The 16,354-nt window shown below is 45.5% G+C and overlaps 1 protein-coding gene across 1 annotated transcript in view; it reads right to left on the reverse strand.

Annotated features, from left to right (window-relative positions):
* Positions 1-16,354, reverse strand: part of COL5A2 (collagen type V alpha 2 chain) — a 1,703,177-nt gene that overhangs the window by 492,060 nt on the left and 1,194,763 nt on the right. The window contains exon 29 of the mRNA XM_068247348.1: positions 3,269-3,322. Coding sequence (XP_068103449.1) covers positions 3,269-3,322 — 54 coding nt within the window. The remainder of the gene's footprint in view (positions 1-3,268; positions 3,323-16,354) is intronic.

The raw sequence follows: 16,354 nt of genomic DNA on the forward strand, positions 1-16,354 counted from the left end.
TCTATCTGTTGGTCGAATCTGATGGCAAATCAACCAGTGTATGGCTACCTTTAGGGTGCATACGCACAGACAATCTTGATTGTCTAGGACTAGTAAACTCTTATAATAAATGGATGTGGTAAAACTGGCCACCCAAGATTGTGTGTGTGGAACTGTGAGGAATTGTGTCTGTTGAAACCTTTATCTGTCATTGATGAACTATTGCTGAATAAAGGTGCTTGGCTGATCTTCCTGTACAAAAACGTGTAAGCTTGAGAAGATGCATTTTTATGTGCCAAAATGAACTTGTCCTTCCAACTTTGGGTTATTTCTTGCTTACATACACAGTTGACCTAGCAAACGATTGACATTTTCATCAGGAAGATATCATTTGTGACATTAAGTGTATGCCTTGGCGCAAGTATGGCCAGCATTAGTAAATCTGGAAATTTACTAATTTTATGAGGTAGTGAATGCTAATATGGATATTGGGAATGCTGTAGATGTGATATACTTGGACTTTGCAAAGGCCTTCGACACTGTTCCCCACAAAAGTCTGGTGCAAAAGTTGAGGATGCAAGGACTGGGGAAGAGTCTGTGTTCATGGATAGGGAACTGGCTAATGGACAGAAAACAAAGAGTTGTGGTCAATGGATCATACTCAAAATGGGAGACTGTTAGCAGTGGGGTCCCACAGGCGTCTGTTCTGGGTCCAGTGCTCTTCAATTTATTTATTAATGACCTAGTAGATGCAGTAGTGAGCAATGTTGCTATTTTTGCAGATGATACAAAATTGTGCAGAATCATTAACTCTCAGGAAGATAGTGTCATATTGCAACAGGATCTGGATAGGATGGCTATATGGGCACATACATGGCAGATGAAATTCAATGTTGACAAATGTAAGGTCATGCATTTTGGACGTACTAATGGTCTAGCACCATACAAAATAAATGGGATACAGTTGGGGACATCAAACTTGGAGAAGGACTTAGCAGTACTCATTGACAACAAGTTAAATAATCGTACTCAATGCCAAGCAGCTGCAGCTAAAGCTAACAAAATTTTGGGATGCATTAAAAGGGAAATAAAAACTCGAGATGCTAGCATAATATTGCCCCTGTTTAACTCTCTAGTAAGGCCACATCTGGAATATGGAATTCAGTTCTGGGCACCACATTACAAAAAAGATATTGCAGTTTTAGAGCAGGTGCAGAGACGAGCAACAAAATTGATGCGTGGGATGGAAGGTCTCACTTATCGAGAAAGGTTAGATAAACTGGGTTTATTTAGTCTAGAGAAAAGACGCCTTAGAGGGGATCTAATTAACATGTATAAATACATCAGAGGGCAATATAATACCTTGGCGGATGAGCTTTTTGTCCCTAGGCCTTCTCAAAGGACTAGAGGACATGATCTGCGCATGGAGGAAAAATGTTTTAGCCATTTATTTAGGAAAGGGTTCTTTACAGTAAGAGTGATTAAGATGTGGAATGCATTGCCACAGGAAGTCGTTATGGCAAACTCTATACCTGCATTTAAAGGGGGCTTAGATGCTTTCCTTGCGTTGAAAGACATCCATGGCTACAATTACTAGGTAATGCCTAATGATGTTGATCCAGGGATTTTATCTGATTGCCATCTGGAGTCGGGAAGGAATTTTTCCCTTTAGGGGCTAATTGGACCATGCCTTGTAAGGGTTTTTTCGCCTTCCTCTGGATCAACAGGGATATGTGAGGGAGCAGGCTGGTGTTGTACTTTATACTGGTTGAACTCGATGGACGTATGTCTTTTTTCAACCAAAATAACTATGTAACTATGTAACTATGTTAGGGTGGAGGTGCCTGGAGTATAAGGATAGTGGTTTTATTTTGGCATAAATATCCATAAAATAAGAAGAGGTATTTTCTTATCCCTCTAGAAGATAGGACCCATTTCAACTGGAAATTATTTATTCAAAACACGCATTTCATGGGTACCAGCCCGCTTCCTCCGGTCAATACACAGTGCCGGAGGGCCCGGAGGAAACCCACTCATACACAGGGACAACATATAAACTCCTAAACTACTTGCAGATCGAGCCTGTGACGAGAAGAGTATCAATACATAGCATAGCAATATTATAGTTTTGAAACAGTGCCATAGATAGCTATCTTTTTTTATCTAACCCTTATCAACTTTATATTTTAAGTAACTGCTTTATACTAAGTGGTCAAGTGCATTACAACATGTATTGCATGTTTTTTTTTTCATATAATGTAATGTCTTTATATTTAATATTTACAATACACAGTAAAGTCCCAGTTGTCCAGAACTTAGCTAACCAACAGTCTCAACCAACCAGCACAAATCGCTGGCAGTACTTACAGTGGTGAAGACCAACTTCTTAGGCTGTTTGTGGGTTCTACGGGTCTACATGAAAAGGGCGCCGGTAAAAAAGGGCGCCTGGTGCAGCCCATATATACTAACTTCGGCTACAAAAAAGGCGCCTGGTGTAGCCCATATAAACTTCGGCTACAAAAAAGGCACCTGGTGTAGCCCATATAAACTTCGGCTACAAAAAAGGCACCTGGTGCAGCCCATATAAAAACTTCGGCTACAAAAAAGGCGCCTGGTGTAGCCCATATAAACTTCAGCTACAAAACAACTCCGGGATGTGTAAATTACTATTCCCCCTCCAGGCCGCCATGGATAGTGGGGGAATGAAATAATTCGGCTTACAGTGCTTGTAGCCCATATAAAAACATAGGCTACAAAAAATGCAATAATATGGGCTACAAAGGGGCGCCCTACTGTAGCCGAAAAAAATACGGGCTACAAAGGGGAGCCCGCTTGTAGCCGAAAACCTTGTAGCCGAAAAAATATGGGCTACAAAGGGGAGCCCGCTTGTAGCCTATATCAAAACTCGGGCGCCCTTTTCTACACCTTGTAGCCCATATTTCCAGAAATAACATTGATGTCTATGGCGGCGCCCTTTTCATACAGGCAGCTCGGGCGCCCTTTTCAACCGATCCCGGGTTCTACTATTCTTAAAGACCGGATTCCATGGCTCCTCCAAGGTTAATTTACTTTCACTTAATGTATTTTAACATTCAATACAGAGTTCATGGTATGTATATAGAGTGTGGTATAGAACTATATTAGCTAGGCCTTTTTTTAACATTGAGTCTCAAGCAACCAGAAAGCACAATTATCCGCATCAATCAATCCCCATCAGTGCCGCATAACTGAGACTCTACTTATGAATTACTTTCTATACATAAGCACAACATATAGTAAAGATATTTACCTCATCACCTGGCTTTCCAGTTTCTCCAGGCGGCCCCGGTGGACCAGGTAAACCCTTAAAAGTACAGAGAAAATACATTTCAGTTATTAAATAGCTTTTAAGGTGTATTAAAAAAAATGTTATAGGAGAGAAATGGAGGCTGCCACATCTGATTTATTTTAGTCAATGCTCAGGGCCGGATTTCTGGAAAGGCCACAAGGCCTGGGTCTTGGCCGGCAGCAGCCCAAGGGGGCACCTGAATATAAAAGAGGAGTTGCTATCAGCACCTCATTTTATGCCCCAATAAATACAATTTCACAATTGTTCACACGTTTTTACTGTTGTGGTAAAGGTATAAAGGAGCAAAGTGAAATATATAGACTTGGCAAGCTCACAGATCTACTTCACTGTGCTCCCCTCACAGTGTGCTGGAGAGTCCAAACCATTCTGGAAAGTCCAAAGATGAGGAAGATTGACCAGAAGAGGTAACAGGTAACCTGTTGCTTTAATATTGCTGTAATATACTGTAACTAGCAGTCAGAGATATCTGTATACACTTTTTGCTGCATGTCCTGTAACTGCCAAGGAGCTGCTCTATGCTGTCCAGGGCGACTGAGACACACTAATAATGACACACTGATAATACCTTTGTAAACAGAGAAGTGAAGACAGACATCAATTGCTTACCACCACAGCCTGAATAAGATTCTTTCAGTAAGGTGGATTACTAAAGTATACACTAAGGAGTTGATAGTGACCCCCTGATGCCTTTCCTGTTATGGAATAAAGAGCTTTAAATATAATCTGTGGTGCTGACCCGTCTGTCTTACTAGGATAGCATCCCTCTGTGCAGGAAAATGGTCCAGTCCTGTCAGAGCCATCATTTTCTGTATCTAGAAATGTTGGGATGATTTTACAGCAGAGAGGCAGAGTTGTGTGAAGAAATAAATAGCTCCTAGTAATTGTGGTAATGTGTACCCTAACATACAGGATTTTAAAAAAAAGTACCGTAATTGTCCTTTAACCACTTGCATACCAGAAGTCTCTGGTCCCGACCAGAGACTGCTGGTACCAAAAAAGTCTCCTACCGGCGAATGGCTGCACGGACCTGCCACTCTTGCCGTTCACCCATCGCCTCAGGCCCCTCGCTTTGCTGTCGATATGATGGCAGAGCTTTGTGAGCCTGTCAGGAGCTGATTTCATTGGCTCCTGACCCTGTGATCAGTGTGAGCCAATGATATAGGCTAACAGTGATCTTGGGGTCAGGAGCCAATGAAATTAGCTCCTGGCTGGCTTACAAAATAGCGACCGCAGAGTGAGGGACCTGTGGTGACGAGAGAGCAATGCAGGTCTGTGCAAGTGCAGTAATTGAAATCTACACCCTGGAAGGTATAAGCAGCCACAAACAGGGCATGGATGTCAATTACCACGGTCTGGAAGCAGTTAAGCTGCTCACACTTGCAAAAGTGACAGATTTTTATCAACACTGCACACAATTCCTTAATTCAAATGATAACTGAACCAACCACTGACAATGGCCATTTTAAATCAACCAGATGTTGTATCAATTGTGCAACTTTGAGAATACTTTGGAAATAGAAATCGCATGGGATAACATTTGACTTGGTATTGAACAGAGTTAAATATCACAAACACTCTGGAAGGTAAAATGGAACTAAATACTGCACTGTAAGGCCAGTGTTCTCCCCCGGGCTAATTAAGTGGGTGGGACGTCCGGGTGTTTTCAAACTCTGCCCGGCTGCCAATAGTCTGTGCTGAGGGTTTGATTGGCTGGCGTGTCATCGGCGGTTCGGCGGGGGCAGCGTGTCTCGGCCACAAGCAGTGTGGAGTAGGGAATGCTCACAAGTGCAGAAGCTGGAGTCCGACCTCTATTCCCCCTCCCTCTTCCCCCGCTCAACCAGCTCCTCCGGCGGTAGATTCAGCGTCACTGGCTCTGCGCTGTCTCGAACGCTAGAGCACAAGCCAGCCGCCTGATCCACACAGATGTGCTCACTCTGCAGTCTGGAGGGGGGAGCACGGAGGGCGGCCCGGGGAGAGGAAGGGAGGGAGAGGTCGGGCTGCCCTCCCCGCGGCTGCGGCTCCCCCCTCCATTACAGCGCCCCCCTCCCAACAGCGCTCAGGGCGGCGGCACCGGCCGCACGGCCCTAGAAACGGGCATGCATTTGTCTATGTGCACCCATTCTGCTAGTTTATCCAACCGTTTTTATTACAGACCTATGAAGTTTAAGTTTTTTATGTTATCTTTTGTACATATTGAACAGAGAGCTATGCAAGGGGACAAGAAAAATTAAGGTGCAGTAAGATCCAAAAGATTTAATTTGGCAATGTATGTATTTTTCAAAATAGAAGTGAAGCGTTGTGGGAGTTCTTTCTTCATCAAATGAAGTTGAATGGTTTGTCAATATCTTCAGTTTTCAGAAGTTACATGTATATTTACTTACTAGATAACTTTCTTAAAATAAGAAGTATATTTACGATTTTCAGTGAAGAATCAAAACACAAACAATTCAACAAAAAATTGAGAAAAACGGAGGTAGCAGGCACTATGGCGTCACTGCAACTCTAAAATTACCCACTGTCTTTGTTTGGGATTATTAAGACAGGTTGAAAGGAGGTAAATGGCGATGGAGATATAGAAAACAGTGTGCTCAGAGATCTGAAGATAACATCCAATATGTGGAGGAAAGAAAAACAAAATGTCCTTTTGGCACTGCTGTGTTCAGCTCCAAAATGTATTGCAAGTGTGACTTAAGGTGGCCACTAATGATCCAATCTTTTTCATCCAGTCTTAGGGCCCGTTTCCACTAGCGCGAATTTGCATGCAGACAACGCATGCGGATTCGCATAGGCAATACAAGTGGATGGGACTGTTTCCACTTGTCAGTTTTCATTTGCGTTTTTATGTGCAGTATTTTTCTGCATGGTAGACCCTGCAGAATTCGCCTGCGTGTGGAATGCAGGCGAATCGCAGGCAATGTATTTAATAGGGAAATCGCATGCGTTTTTTGCATGCGTTTTTTCCCGCGATTTCGCGTGCGATTTCGCATTGAAAGTAATGTAAATTGACACAGGCAGTGACATGGTTAAAATCGCATATACCCTGCCTATGCGAAATCGCATGCGAAATCGCGGCAAAAACGCATGCGGAATCGCATCCGCATGCGATTTTGTCAGCGGTGATATGCGGCGATTCCGCACCGCACTAGTGGAAACGGGCCCTTACCATTTCTATGTAATATAAGGTAACTGCCTGCATTATCCATTCAATATATTCAGCCAGTTTACCCTTATACTACATAGATTTGGTAAAATTGGATGAAAAAGATTGGATCATTAGTGGCCACCTTTACACAGTCCTTGGCAGATAAAAAGGCATCACATCCTATTACCATCTCCAGGAGGCTGTGGGGTGGTGTTCTGGGGTGGGGGTGGGGGCCTGATGACAGTTTCACTCTTCTCTGCATTTACAAAGGCTCAGTGCACTGACATAGCGCATGCAACAGAGCGTGCCCATCACAGAGTGCGCCTCCGCAACAAAAAGCGTCCACGGCTCCTCCCTTTTTCCCCTGCCACAAGCAGTCATTACAGTGGCAGTTGTTATACGCATGCCCTGCATTGCGTCCATGCCATATTACAACTGTCTTTTAGGACAAAACAACTAAGATCTTCAGTGTGCATAACTATTCCCCGCCTTAATGTCAGTACTTTGTGGCAGGGCCGGGCCGAGGCAGAGGCTGGAGAGGCTCCAGCCTCAGGGCGCAGTGTAGGAGGGGGCGCACAAATCACTCAGCTATCATTCCCAATTGTGTTTGAAGCAATAAGAAATAAGAAAAGGGGATACATGACAGTGACTGCAAGCCAGATAACTAGAGATTAAGGTGTTGGGGAGGTTGGGGGTCCTGGGGCACCTATTAGTCTAATAGCAATCAGTGTGTAATGGCTGGGGCGGGAGGGATGGAGGGGCGCTCTTTGGTGTCTCAGCCTTGGGTGCTGACGGTCCTTGTCCCGGCTCTGCTTTGTGGAGCCACCTTTTGCAGCAATTACAGCTGCACATTACTTTGGGTAAGTTACTATGACCTTGCCACATCTTGCCACTGGGATATTTGCCCATTCCTCAAGACAAGACTGCTCCAGTTTCTTCATTTTGAATGGTTTTTGCTTGTAAACAGCAATCGTCTAATCTAATCACAGATACTCTATTAGATTGAGGTCTAGACTTTGATTAGGCCATTCCAACACATTTAAAAGACACCCGAGGTGAAAATAAACTAATGAAATAAACAATTGTATCTATCTTCCTTCTCCTAAAAATGACTTTTTAAGATATACCACAGTTTTATTTTATGTTTAAATCTACTTTTTAAGTTTTAACTGTTTATTGTTTTTGCTCAATGACACATTTATTGAAGTATGCCAGAGCTAAAAATCTATGAACTATTGACCCTTTTTATCTCTTTCCTGCTCTCATAAGCCATTTTTTGTTAGGAAAGTGTTTTATAGTTGGAATTTCTTATCAGTGAGGGTCACACTGTAGTCACTTCTTGTCTGAGTCAGGACTAAGTCAGCCACTTACATACCTGATATTTAACTCTTTCAGGCAGAGAAAGAAAAAAAGGAACACAGCATAGTTATATGTCTATCTCATCATGTCACACGTCACCTCGGGTGTCCTTTAAATGTTCCCCTTTAACCACTCAAGTGTTGCTTCAGCAGTATGCTTTGGGTCATTGTCCTGCTGGAAGGTAAACCTCCGTCCCAGTCTCAAAAACTATCAGACTGACACAGGTTATGCTCAAGAGAATCCCTGTATTTAGCAACATGCATCTTTCCCTTGACTCGGACCAGTTTCCCAGTCCCTGCTGCTAAAAAAACATCCACATAGATTGATGCTGCCACCACCATGTTTCACTGTAGCATTGATTTTCTTGGGGTGATGGGATCTTTTGGGTTTGCGCCAGACAGCATTTTCCTTGGTGTCCAAAAAAAACAATTTTAGTATCATCTGACCACAGCATTTTCCTTCAAACATTAGGAAAGTTGCCCACATGCCTTTTGGCAAACTCAATGTGTGTCTTCTTATTTTTAACACTAAGCAATGGCTTTTTTTCTGGCCACTCTTTCATAAAGCCCAGCCTTATGAAGTGTATGTTTATTATAGTTCTATAGACAGATAATTCAGGCTCTGGTGTGGGACTCTGCAACTCCTGCAGGATTGCCCTTGGTCTCTGTGCTGCATGTCTGATTAATGCCCACATACTAACATAGTGACAAAGGGCTTGATTCATCAAGCTGCACTGGCAAAGCAGTGCAGCTTAATGAGCAGTAGTGCACACTGTGCATGCCTTACATAGCAGCACTCGCTGCCATGTAAGAAGTGTGTCTTCCTTAGTTACGTGCAATGCTTCCTTAGCAATGAGCGTAACATTAACTGCGGGTGGTCCTGCTTCTGTGAAGTATCGCGGTAGTGATACTTCACTAATGGCCGCTACTGTATTAATTTACATAACAATGTAAATTAATACAGTAGCGGCCGCGAGTGAAGCATCGCTAGGTTTTTCTCGCCTGGAGTGACAAAATGGCCCGGGAGGGCCAGGTTTTCTTGCCAGGAGTGACAAAATGGCTAGAGGCTCCCCTAATTTAGACAAAGACAACTTCTTTCTAATTTTTGTTCCGTACACTACCACATCGTGGCAGAAGATTAAAAAGGAGGAAACCCAGCATTTGGTGATATCCATGAGTTCAAGACTTCAGCAGTAGGAGAACAGAGGCGCCAGCAGGATAAAAGTGGATAAAAACTTTAAAATTTGCTGGGAGGAAGTGGTGGACTTACCTCCATAAAGCAGACACGAAAGACTGTCTGAATAGTAGTCACATTTATTAATTAGTACCCCAAAACAGTGCAACGCGTTTCGCAGGCCCAGCCCGCTTCATCAGGCAATAAAAATGGGGACAAGACAGAATTTCAGCAATAGCAGGTGTAGCGCCTCAGTAGCGGGCTGGGCCTGCGAAACGCGTTGCACTGTTTTGGGGTACTAATTAATAAATGTGACTACTATTCAGACAGTCTTTCGTGTCTGCTTTATGGAGGTAAGTCCACCACTTCCTCCCAGCAAATTTTAAAGTTTTTATCCACTTTTATCCTGCTGGCGCCTCTGTTCTCCTACTGCTATACCGTGTCCACCCCTGGTGGAGGGGTGATCTACCCCCTTTCGCATCTACAGAGAGCGACTTCTTATCCCTGAGTGAGGACAGGTCTAATCTCCTCACCTGCCTATACAGTGGTTGCCTGTGTGGTAACCCATGTTTGTGAGTATAATTTTCTCACGATAACCTTTACTTCATTTATGCTTAACATACTACACTATATTGGGCTCTCGGTTTCTCTACTCTTTATCAAGACTTCAGGCTGTCATTGCCAGCAAAGGTTTTTTTTTTTACCAAGTATTAGAAATTAACTTTGTATTTACAGTTATTTAATTGGTCCAATTACTATGTTTAAAAAATGCTTTAGTTGCCTCACATTTTTATGCAATTGTTTTGTTCACCCCACTGGATTAAAGTTGAAAGTCTGCACTTCAACTGCATCTGAGATGTTTTTTTTTTAAATTAATTCAATCCAGCATCCAAGCCCTCCAAATGCAGATATAGAGTTTACCATAACTAGTTCCTGAGGTAAGATATTCCAGATTTTAACCACTCTCACTGTGAAGGACCCTTTTGTAAAAACATTTTTTCCTCCATACGCAGATCATGTCCACTTATCTGTTGTAGAACCGTGAGGACAAAAAAAGGTCACCAAGTTTTTGTATTGCCTGTATTTATACATGTCAATCAGGTCACCTCTCAGTCACCTTTTTTCCAAGATAAATAAGCCCAGTTTGTCCAACCTTTCTTGGTAAGTAAGTCTTTCATCCCTCTGATTAATTTGTACCCATTCTAAAAGGTCAATGCCCTTTCTATAGTGTGGTGCCCAAAACTGTATCCCTTACACCAGATGTGGCCTCATAAAGGATTTAAACAGAGGGAGTAGTATACTAGCATCTCAAGGTTTTATTTCGTGTTTTATGCATCCCAGAATTTTATTTGCTTTAGCTACTGCTCTTTGGCATTGTGTAAAATTAGTTTTATTATTATTATTTATTGTTCTTAACCAGTATTTCCAAGTCTTTCTCCAAGTCTGATGTTTCCAGCTGTATGCCATTTATTTTATATGGTGCTCTACCATTGGTACGTTCAAGGTGCATGACTTTACATCTATCAACATTAAATTTAATCTGCCATGTGCCTGCCCATATGGCCATGCTGTTAAGATCCCGTTGTATTAGGTCACTATCCGTCTTAGTGTTGATAATTCTGGATCATTTAGTTTCATCTGCAAAGATGGCTACATTGTTCTGAATTCCGTCAACTAAATCATTAATAAATTGAAAAGATTTGGGCCAACTACTGACCTCTACCTCACTACTAACAGTTTCCCATTTTAAGTATGTTCAGTTTACCACCACCTCTAAAAAAGGAGCCACTTACTAAAAATCCTCATATGCTCACTCCAACCTGAATAATCATTCACACATACCTTCCGTCTTAAGAAGGAAAACTCCTGTTTTGCATAGCATTTTTAGTACAAGGGGGTTTTGGTCCTTTTGGCCATTTTTAGCTTCTTACACACTCCTAGTTCCCTGAATCATTTTTTGGGAGTTTTCATCTTCCACTAACTATATCATTGGTCTCAACGTGCACGAAGGCAGCTGGGTCATCCCTAGCCCCATCCATCAATTTGCCTCCTTGCCCGGTCTGTGAGTTTTGGTAGTCCACTCTTGGCAGGTTTGTTCGGATACCATGTTTTTTCCATTTGAAGGCGATGGATTTGATGATGCTCTGGGGGATATTCAAAGCTTTGAATATTTTTTATAACCCAACCCTGATTTCTCAACAACTTTGTCCCTGACCTGTTTGGAGAGCTCATTGGTCTTCATGGTGTGATGTCTAGTGGTGTTGAAGCCTGGGGCATTTCTGAAAAGTTTTGTTTATACTGACAGATCATGTGACGCTAAAGGCCCGTACACACGCCGTACTAAAGGCAACGACGGGTCCGTCGTCACCTCCCGCTAGGCGGGTTTTCTGCAGACAGTCCGGCGTGTGTACAGTCTGTCGGCGGACTGATAAGGCTGTTTCTGAGCGATCCGCCGGGCAAACAGCCTTATCAGTCTGCAGGTAGCCTGTACACATGCCGGACTGTCGCTGGAACACCCGACCAGCGGGAGGTGACGACGGACCCGTCGTTGCCTTTAGTACAGCGTGCGTACGGGCCTTTAGATTGCACACAGGAGAACTAATTATTTGACTTGTAATTGGTTGTACAAGGACTTTTTTAGGGGCTTCATGGCAAAAGGGGGTGAATACATATGCATGTGCCATTTTTAGTATATATATATATATATATATATATATATATATATATATATATATATATATACACACATTTTTATATATATATTATTTTTCTCATTTCACGTCGCCAACAAGCTAAAGGGAGGGGGGTGGGTGGGATATTTTTTCAAGGCACTGTAAAGTTTGGTGGACAATGGGGAGGTGCACCTGACCTGCTTCAATACTGCAGTTGCTGAACCGCTTATGTGTTATGATTCTCCTCTAAGAACCGTACATACACTAATTATTTTAAGAACATTAGCAGTGGGGGGAGCCTGTAATGGAGGCGGCAGTGTGGAGGCTGATTGACAAGTCCCAGGTAAATAGAGATGGCCTGACAGTTCCCGGCGAAATTCAGCTGCTCACGTCCACGGCCGGTAGTGAACACTTAGCGTGTTCGACGCGCCCCCTATAGTTCATCATTGGCCTAAACTTTGAACCTTTACATCACAGTCAGCAGACACATGGCAGCCAATCAGGCTGCACTCCCCCACTGACCCCTCCCCCCCCCCCCCCCCCCCCACTCGCTGTGTATTTGTATAAAATGACAGGCAGAGGCAGGCCACCCCGCAGGTTTTTTGAGGTCGTACTGGTGTGATTTCATGTGGACAATGACCAATGCACAGTGTTCAGAAGGCACATCCCCTCAACCCCCAAAATTCTCAGGACGTAGTTGACTGGTTAAAGGGAACCTAAACTGAGAAGGATATGGATTTTTCCTTTTAAAAGAATACCAGTTGCCTGGCAGTCCTGCTGATCCTGTGTCTCTAATACTTTTAGCCACAGCCCCTCAACAAGCATGCAGATCAGGTGCTCTGACTGGAGTCAGACTGGATTAGCTGCATGCTTGTTTCAGGGTGTGATTCAGCCACTACTACATACAAAGAGATCAGTAGGACTGACAAGCAACTGGTATTGTTTAAAAGGAAACATCCATATCCCTCTCAGTTAAGGTTCCCTTTAACGCAGCACACCTTATCTTCCTCAGTTTCCGCAAGGAACCGTGACGTATCTTCATCCTCCTGCTCTGATTCGGGCATCACACAACTACTTACCACTCGGCAGGCAGCCACCACCACTACTACTAGCACCACAGCTACTCCACTTGAGATGTCAGAGGAGTTATTAACACATTCCTGTGATGATGCACACCCATTATAGGTACAAGATGAAGGTGCTAAGGATGTTACACCACCCCATATGTCTCAGTTAGGTGTCATTACACACATGGGCGACACTATGGACGTAAGGTGCGAGAATGATGATGAACTACCTGTTGTTGGTGCAGTTTTAGAGGTGCCTGATACAAGCAAAGCTGTGGATGATGATGATGATTTGGGAATGGATGTCACGTGGGAGCCCAGAAGACAAGATGAACAGGGGGACAGTTCAGAGGGGGAGACAGAGAGGAGGAGGAGACGAGTTGCTGTAAGCAGCAGGGGGAGCTCATTGCAAACAGCTTGTGTCAGTGTCTGACATTGTGTATCACCACCTAGGGTCAGCCAGCCAACTCGCCCTTCAATGCCTGCTGTTGTCACTACCAAAATGCCGTTACCCCCAGAGCTCACCAGTGTGGCATATTCGTTTTTGTGTCTCTGCCTCAGTTTACAGCGATGCCATCTGTAATCTCTGCCAATGAAAATTGAGTTGTGGAAAATGCAACACCCGCCTAGGGACAACCGCCTTACGAAGGCACATGATCTCCCATCACAAACACCGATGGGATGAGCACATGAGGAAAAGCAGCACACAAACGCAAAGCCATCCTCAGCCTCCTCTTCCTCCTCCTGGTCCAGCATCTTCAGTCGCTTTAACCTCTGCTGCCCTTGCACCTTCACAGCCACACTCCTCCACTCCGCCTCTCACCTTGAGCAGTTCCTGCTCCTCTGCCCACAGCCAGGTGTCAAGAAGCCAATGTCTGCCAGTCACCCCCTTGCCCGGCGTTTGACAGCTGGCTTGTCGGAACTGTTAGCCCGCCAGCTGTTACCATACAAATTTGTAGTGATGGGGACACTGCAGTGGAAGATACCAGGCTGCAATTTTTTTTCCAAAAAGGCAATAACCATGTGATGTTGAAAAGCAAGTGGTGTCATCTCTGGCAAACTCCATTGGGTTAAGGGTCCATCTGACCACGGATGCTTAGTGCTAGGGCAAGCTCTGGGGAGCTGGGGATTTCCTTGCCAATTTACTGGACACTCATGCGCAATGCCTGCAGGCTCATGCGCCCGTTTGAGGAGGTGACAAACCTGGTGAGTCGCAGGGAAGGCTCCATCAGTGACCTGATCCCATACTCTTTCTTCCTGGAGCGTGCTGTGCGCAGAGTGGTGGATCAAGCTGTAGAGTAGCGTGAAGAGGAAGAGTAAGAGCTGTGGACACCATCACCACTAGAACCAGACTTGTCATCAACACCTGCTGTACCTGCGGCAGCGCAGAGGAGGAGGAGTCTGGGGAAGAGGAGTCAGAGGAGGAAGGTGGCTTTGAGGAGGAGATGGAAGAACAACTGCAGCAGACGTCGCAGGGGGCTTGTGCTGCTCACCTTTCTGGCACCCGTGGTATTGTTCGTGGCTGTGGGGGAGGAGAACTTCATCAGTGAGGAAGAGGAGTTGACTAGGTCGGTATCCAACCTTGTGTAGATGGGGTCTTTCATGCTGTCAAGCCTGTTGATGGACCCCCGTATAAAAAGACTCAAGGACCAGGACCTGTACTGGGTGGCAGCGCTATTAGACCCTCGGTATAAGTACAAACCCCGCCTTAAGCGTCCTGTCAGAAAGGACCTTCAGTGCAGCAGGAGGCATTGTCACTGACGAGAAGTTGCCTAGGTCAAAAAGCGTTCAGTACCTCAGCTTTATTAAAATGAATGAGACATGGATTTCGGAGGGCTACTGCCTGCCCGAAGACTACGTCAGTCCCCACACAGCATCTCTGCCTGCACGCCGCTACTGCCTCCCCGAAGACTAAGTCAGTCCCTACATAGCATCTCTGCCTGCATGCCGCTTGACTTCCTTCTCCGCTACCACCGACAGGGTCCAGGACTCCAGATGGATCCTGAATTTGCTACCAAAAATAATAATTTTTCTGGTGTGTGTACATGCCTAATTTTTCTGGCTGCACTGTGGCTGCAACAACAACAAATTCCCCTGCGTGATCGTTACCTTGTCGCAGTGAAGGGGCTTGCGTCTCACAATGAAGCAATGACCTATATGAGTGTGTTGGGGGCACACCCAAGATAATAAGGTTGTTGCTTCATTGTTGATAGACCAAATTCGATCAGCTGCAGAGTCACTGTTGTTCTGTCATTGAACTACCTCAGCCCGACCATATGGGCTGGAAATCCGCTATTGCCTGCACTCTCGCCAACGTGCGCATGAGCGCGGCCATCACTACACAAACATTGCCGCCGAGAGGACTGACATTTATGTCCTGAGAGTCTCAACTAATGACAACCCTTTGCGGCTGTTTGCGGTGCGTTAAAGGGAAGGTTCGGGGAGGGCTGTAAAACAATCAAAATCAAAATCCACTTACCTGGGGCTTCCTCCAGCCCGTGGCAGGCAGGAGGTGCCCTCGCCGCCGCTCCGCAGGCTCCCGGTGGCCTCCGGTGGCCGACCCGACCTGGCCAGGCCGGCTGCCAGGTCGGGCTCTTCTGTGCTCCAAATGCCGGCACTTCTGCGTCCCACGTGGACGCGCTGACGTCATCGGACGTCCGCCGGGCTGTACTGCGCAGGCGCAGTAGTTCTGCGCCTGCGCAGTACAGCCCGGCGGACGTCCGATGACGTCAGCGCGTCCACGTGGGACGCAGAAGTGCCGGCATTTGGAGCGCAGAAGAGCCCGACCTGGCAGCCGGCCTGGCCAGGTCGGGTCGGCCACCGGAGGCCACCGGGAGCCTGCGGAGCGGCGGCGAGGGCACCTCCTGCCTGCCACGGGCTGGAGGAAGCCCCAGGTAAGTGGATTTTGATTTTTATTTTTTTACAGCCCTCCCCGAACCTTCCCTTTAAACAGTGAGTTTGGTCTGTCAGTGTGAAGCAGTACACTACTTACACTACCTGATCGATGTATACACACGCAAGATGTTTTAAAGGACTTACGAGGCCAAAATCCTTAAAAAAGTGCGTGGTTCGGAGGGGTTGGCCCTAGAGCTGCGCAGCCGCACTCGGGGCAATGCGGACTGCGCAGCCGCGGCCAGCTCCGGCGGCCATATTAGGAGCGGCATGAGAGCCCGACCAGGCCTGTGGGGTCACGATCGGCATGGGGGGCGCTTTCAGGAAGGGGACCCGGCGGAACTGCATGGAGGGCGCGGACGGCATCCTCCGTGCATTTAAACATTTTCCAGGTACTTCACTTTTTTAAGGATTTTGGCCTCGTAAGTCCTTTAAAGCACTTTATGCCTCCAATTTAGGAATTGAATGTGATTTCTGCCCTTTAGGGATTATAACCCTACTCTGCGTCAAAAACGTAATTTTCCGAGGGACTTTTGGCATGTATCCCACTCCAGCATGCCCCCTCCAGGTGTTAGACTTCTTGAAACAACTTTTGCATCACTTTTGTGGCCTGAAATAGTCGCCTGACCACTGAAGTCTATGGCGGTTCACCCGATTTGCGCAAACTCAAACTTTTGTGGAAGTTCGCGTTCGTGGTTCGCAAACCCAAAATCTGGGGTTC

The sequence above is a fragment of the Hyperolius riggenbachi genome, chromosome 7, assembly GCF_040937935.1.
Source record: "Hyperolius riggenbachi isolate aHypRig1 chromosome 7, aHypRig1.pri, whole genome shotgun sequence".
NCBI classification, from domain to species: domain Eukaryota; kingdom Metazoa; phylum Chordata; class Amphibia; order Anura; family Hyperoliidae; genus Hyperolius; species Hyperolius riggenbachi.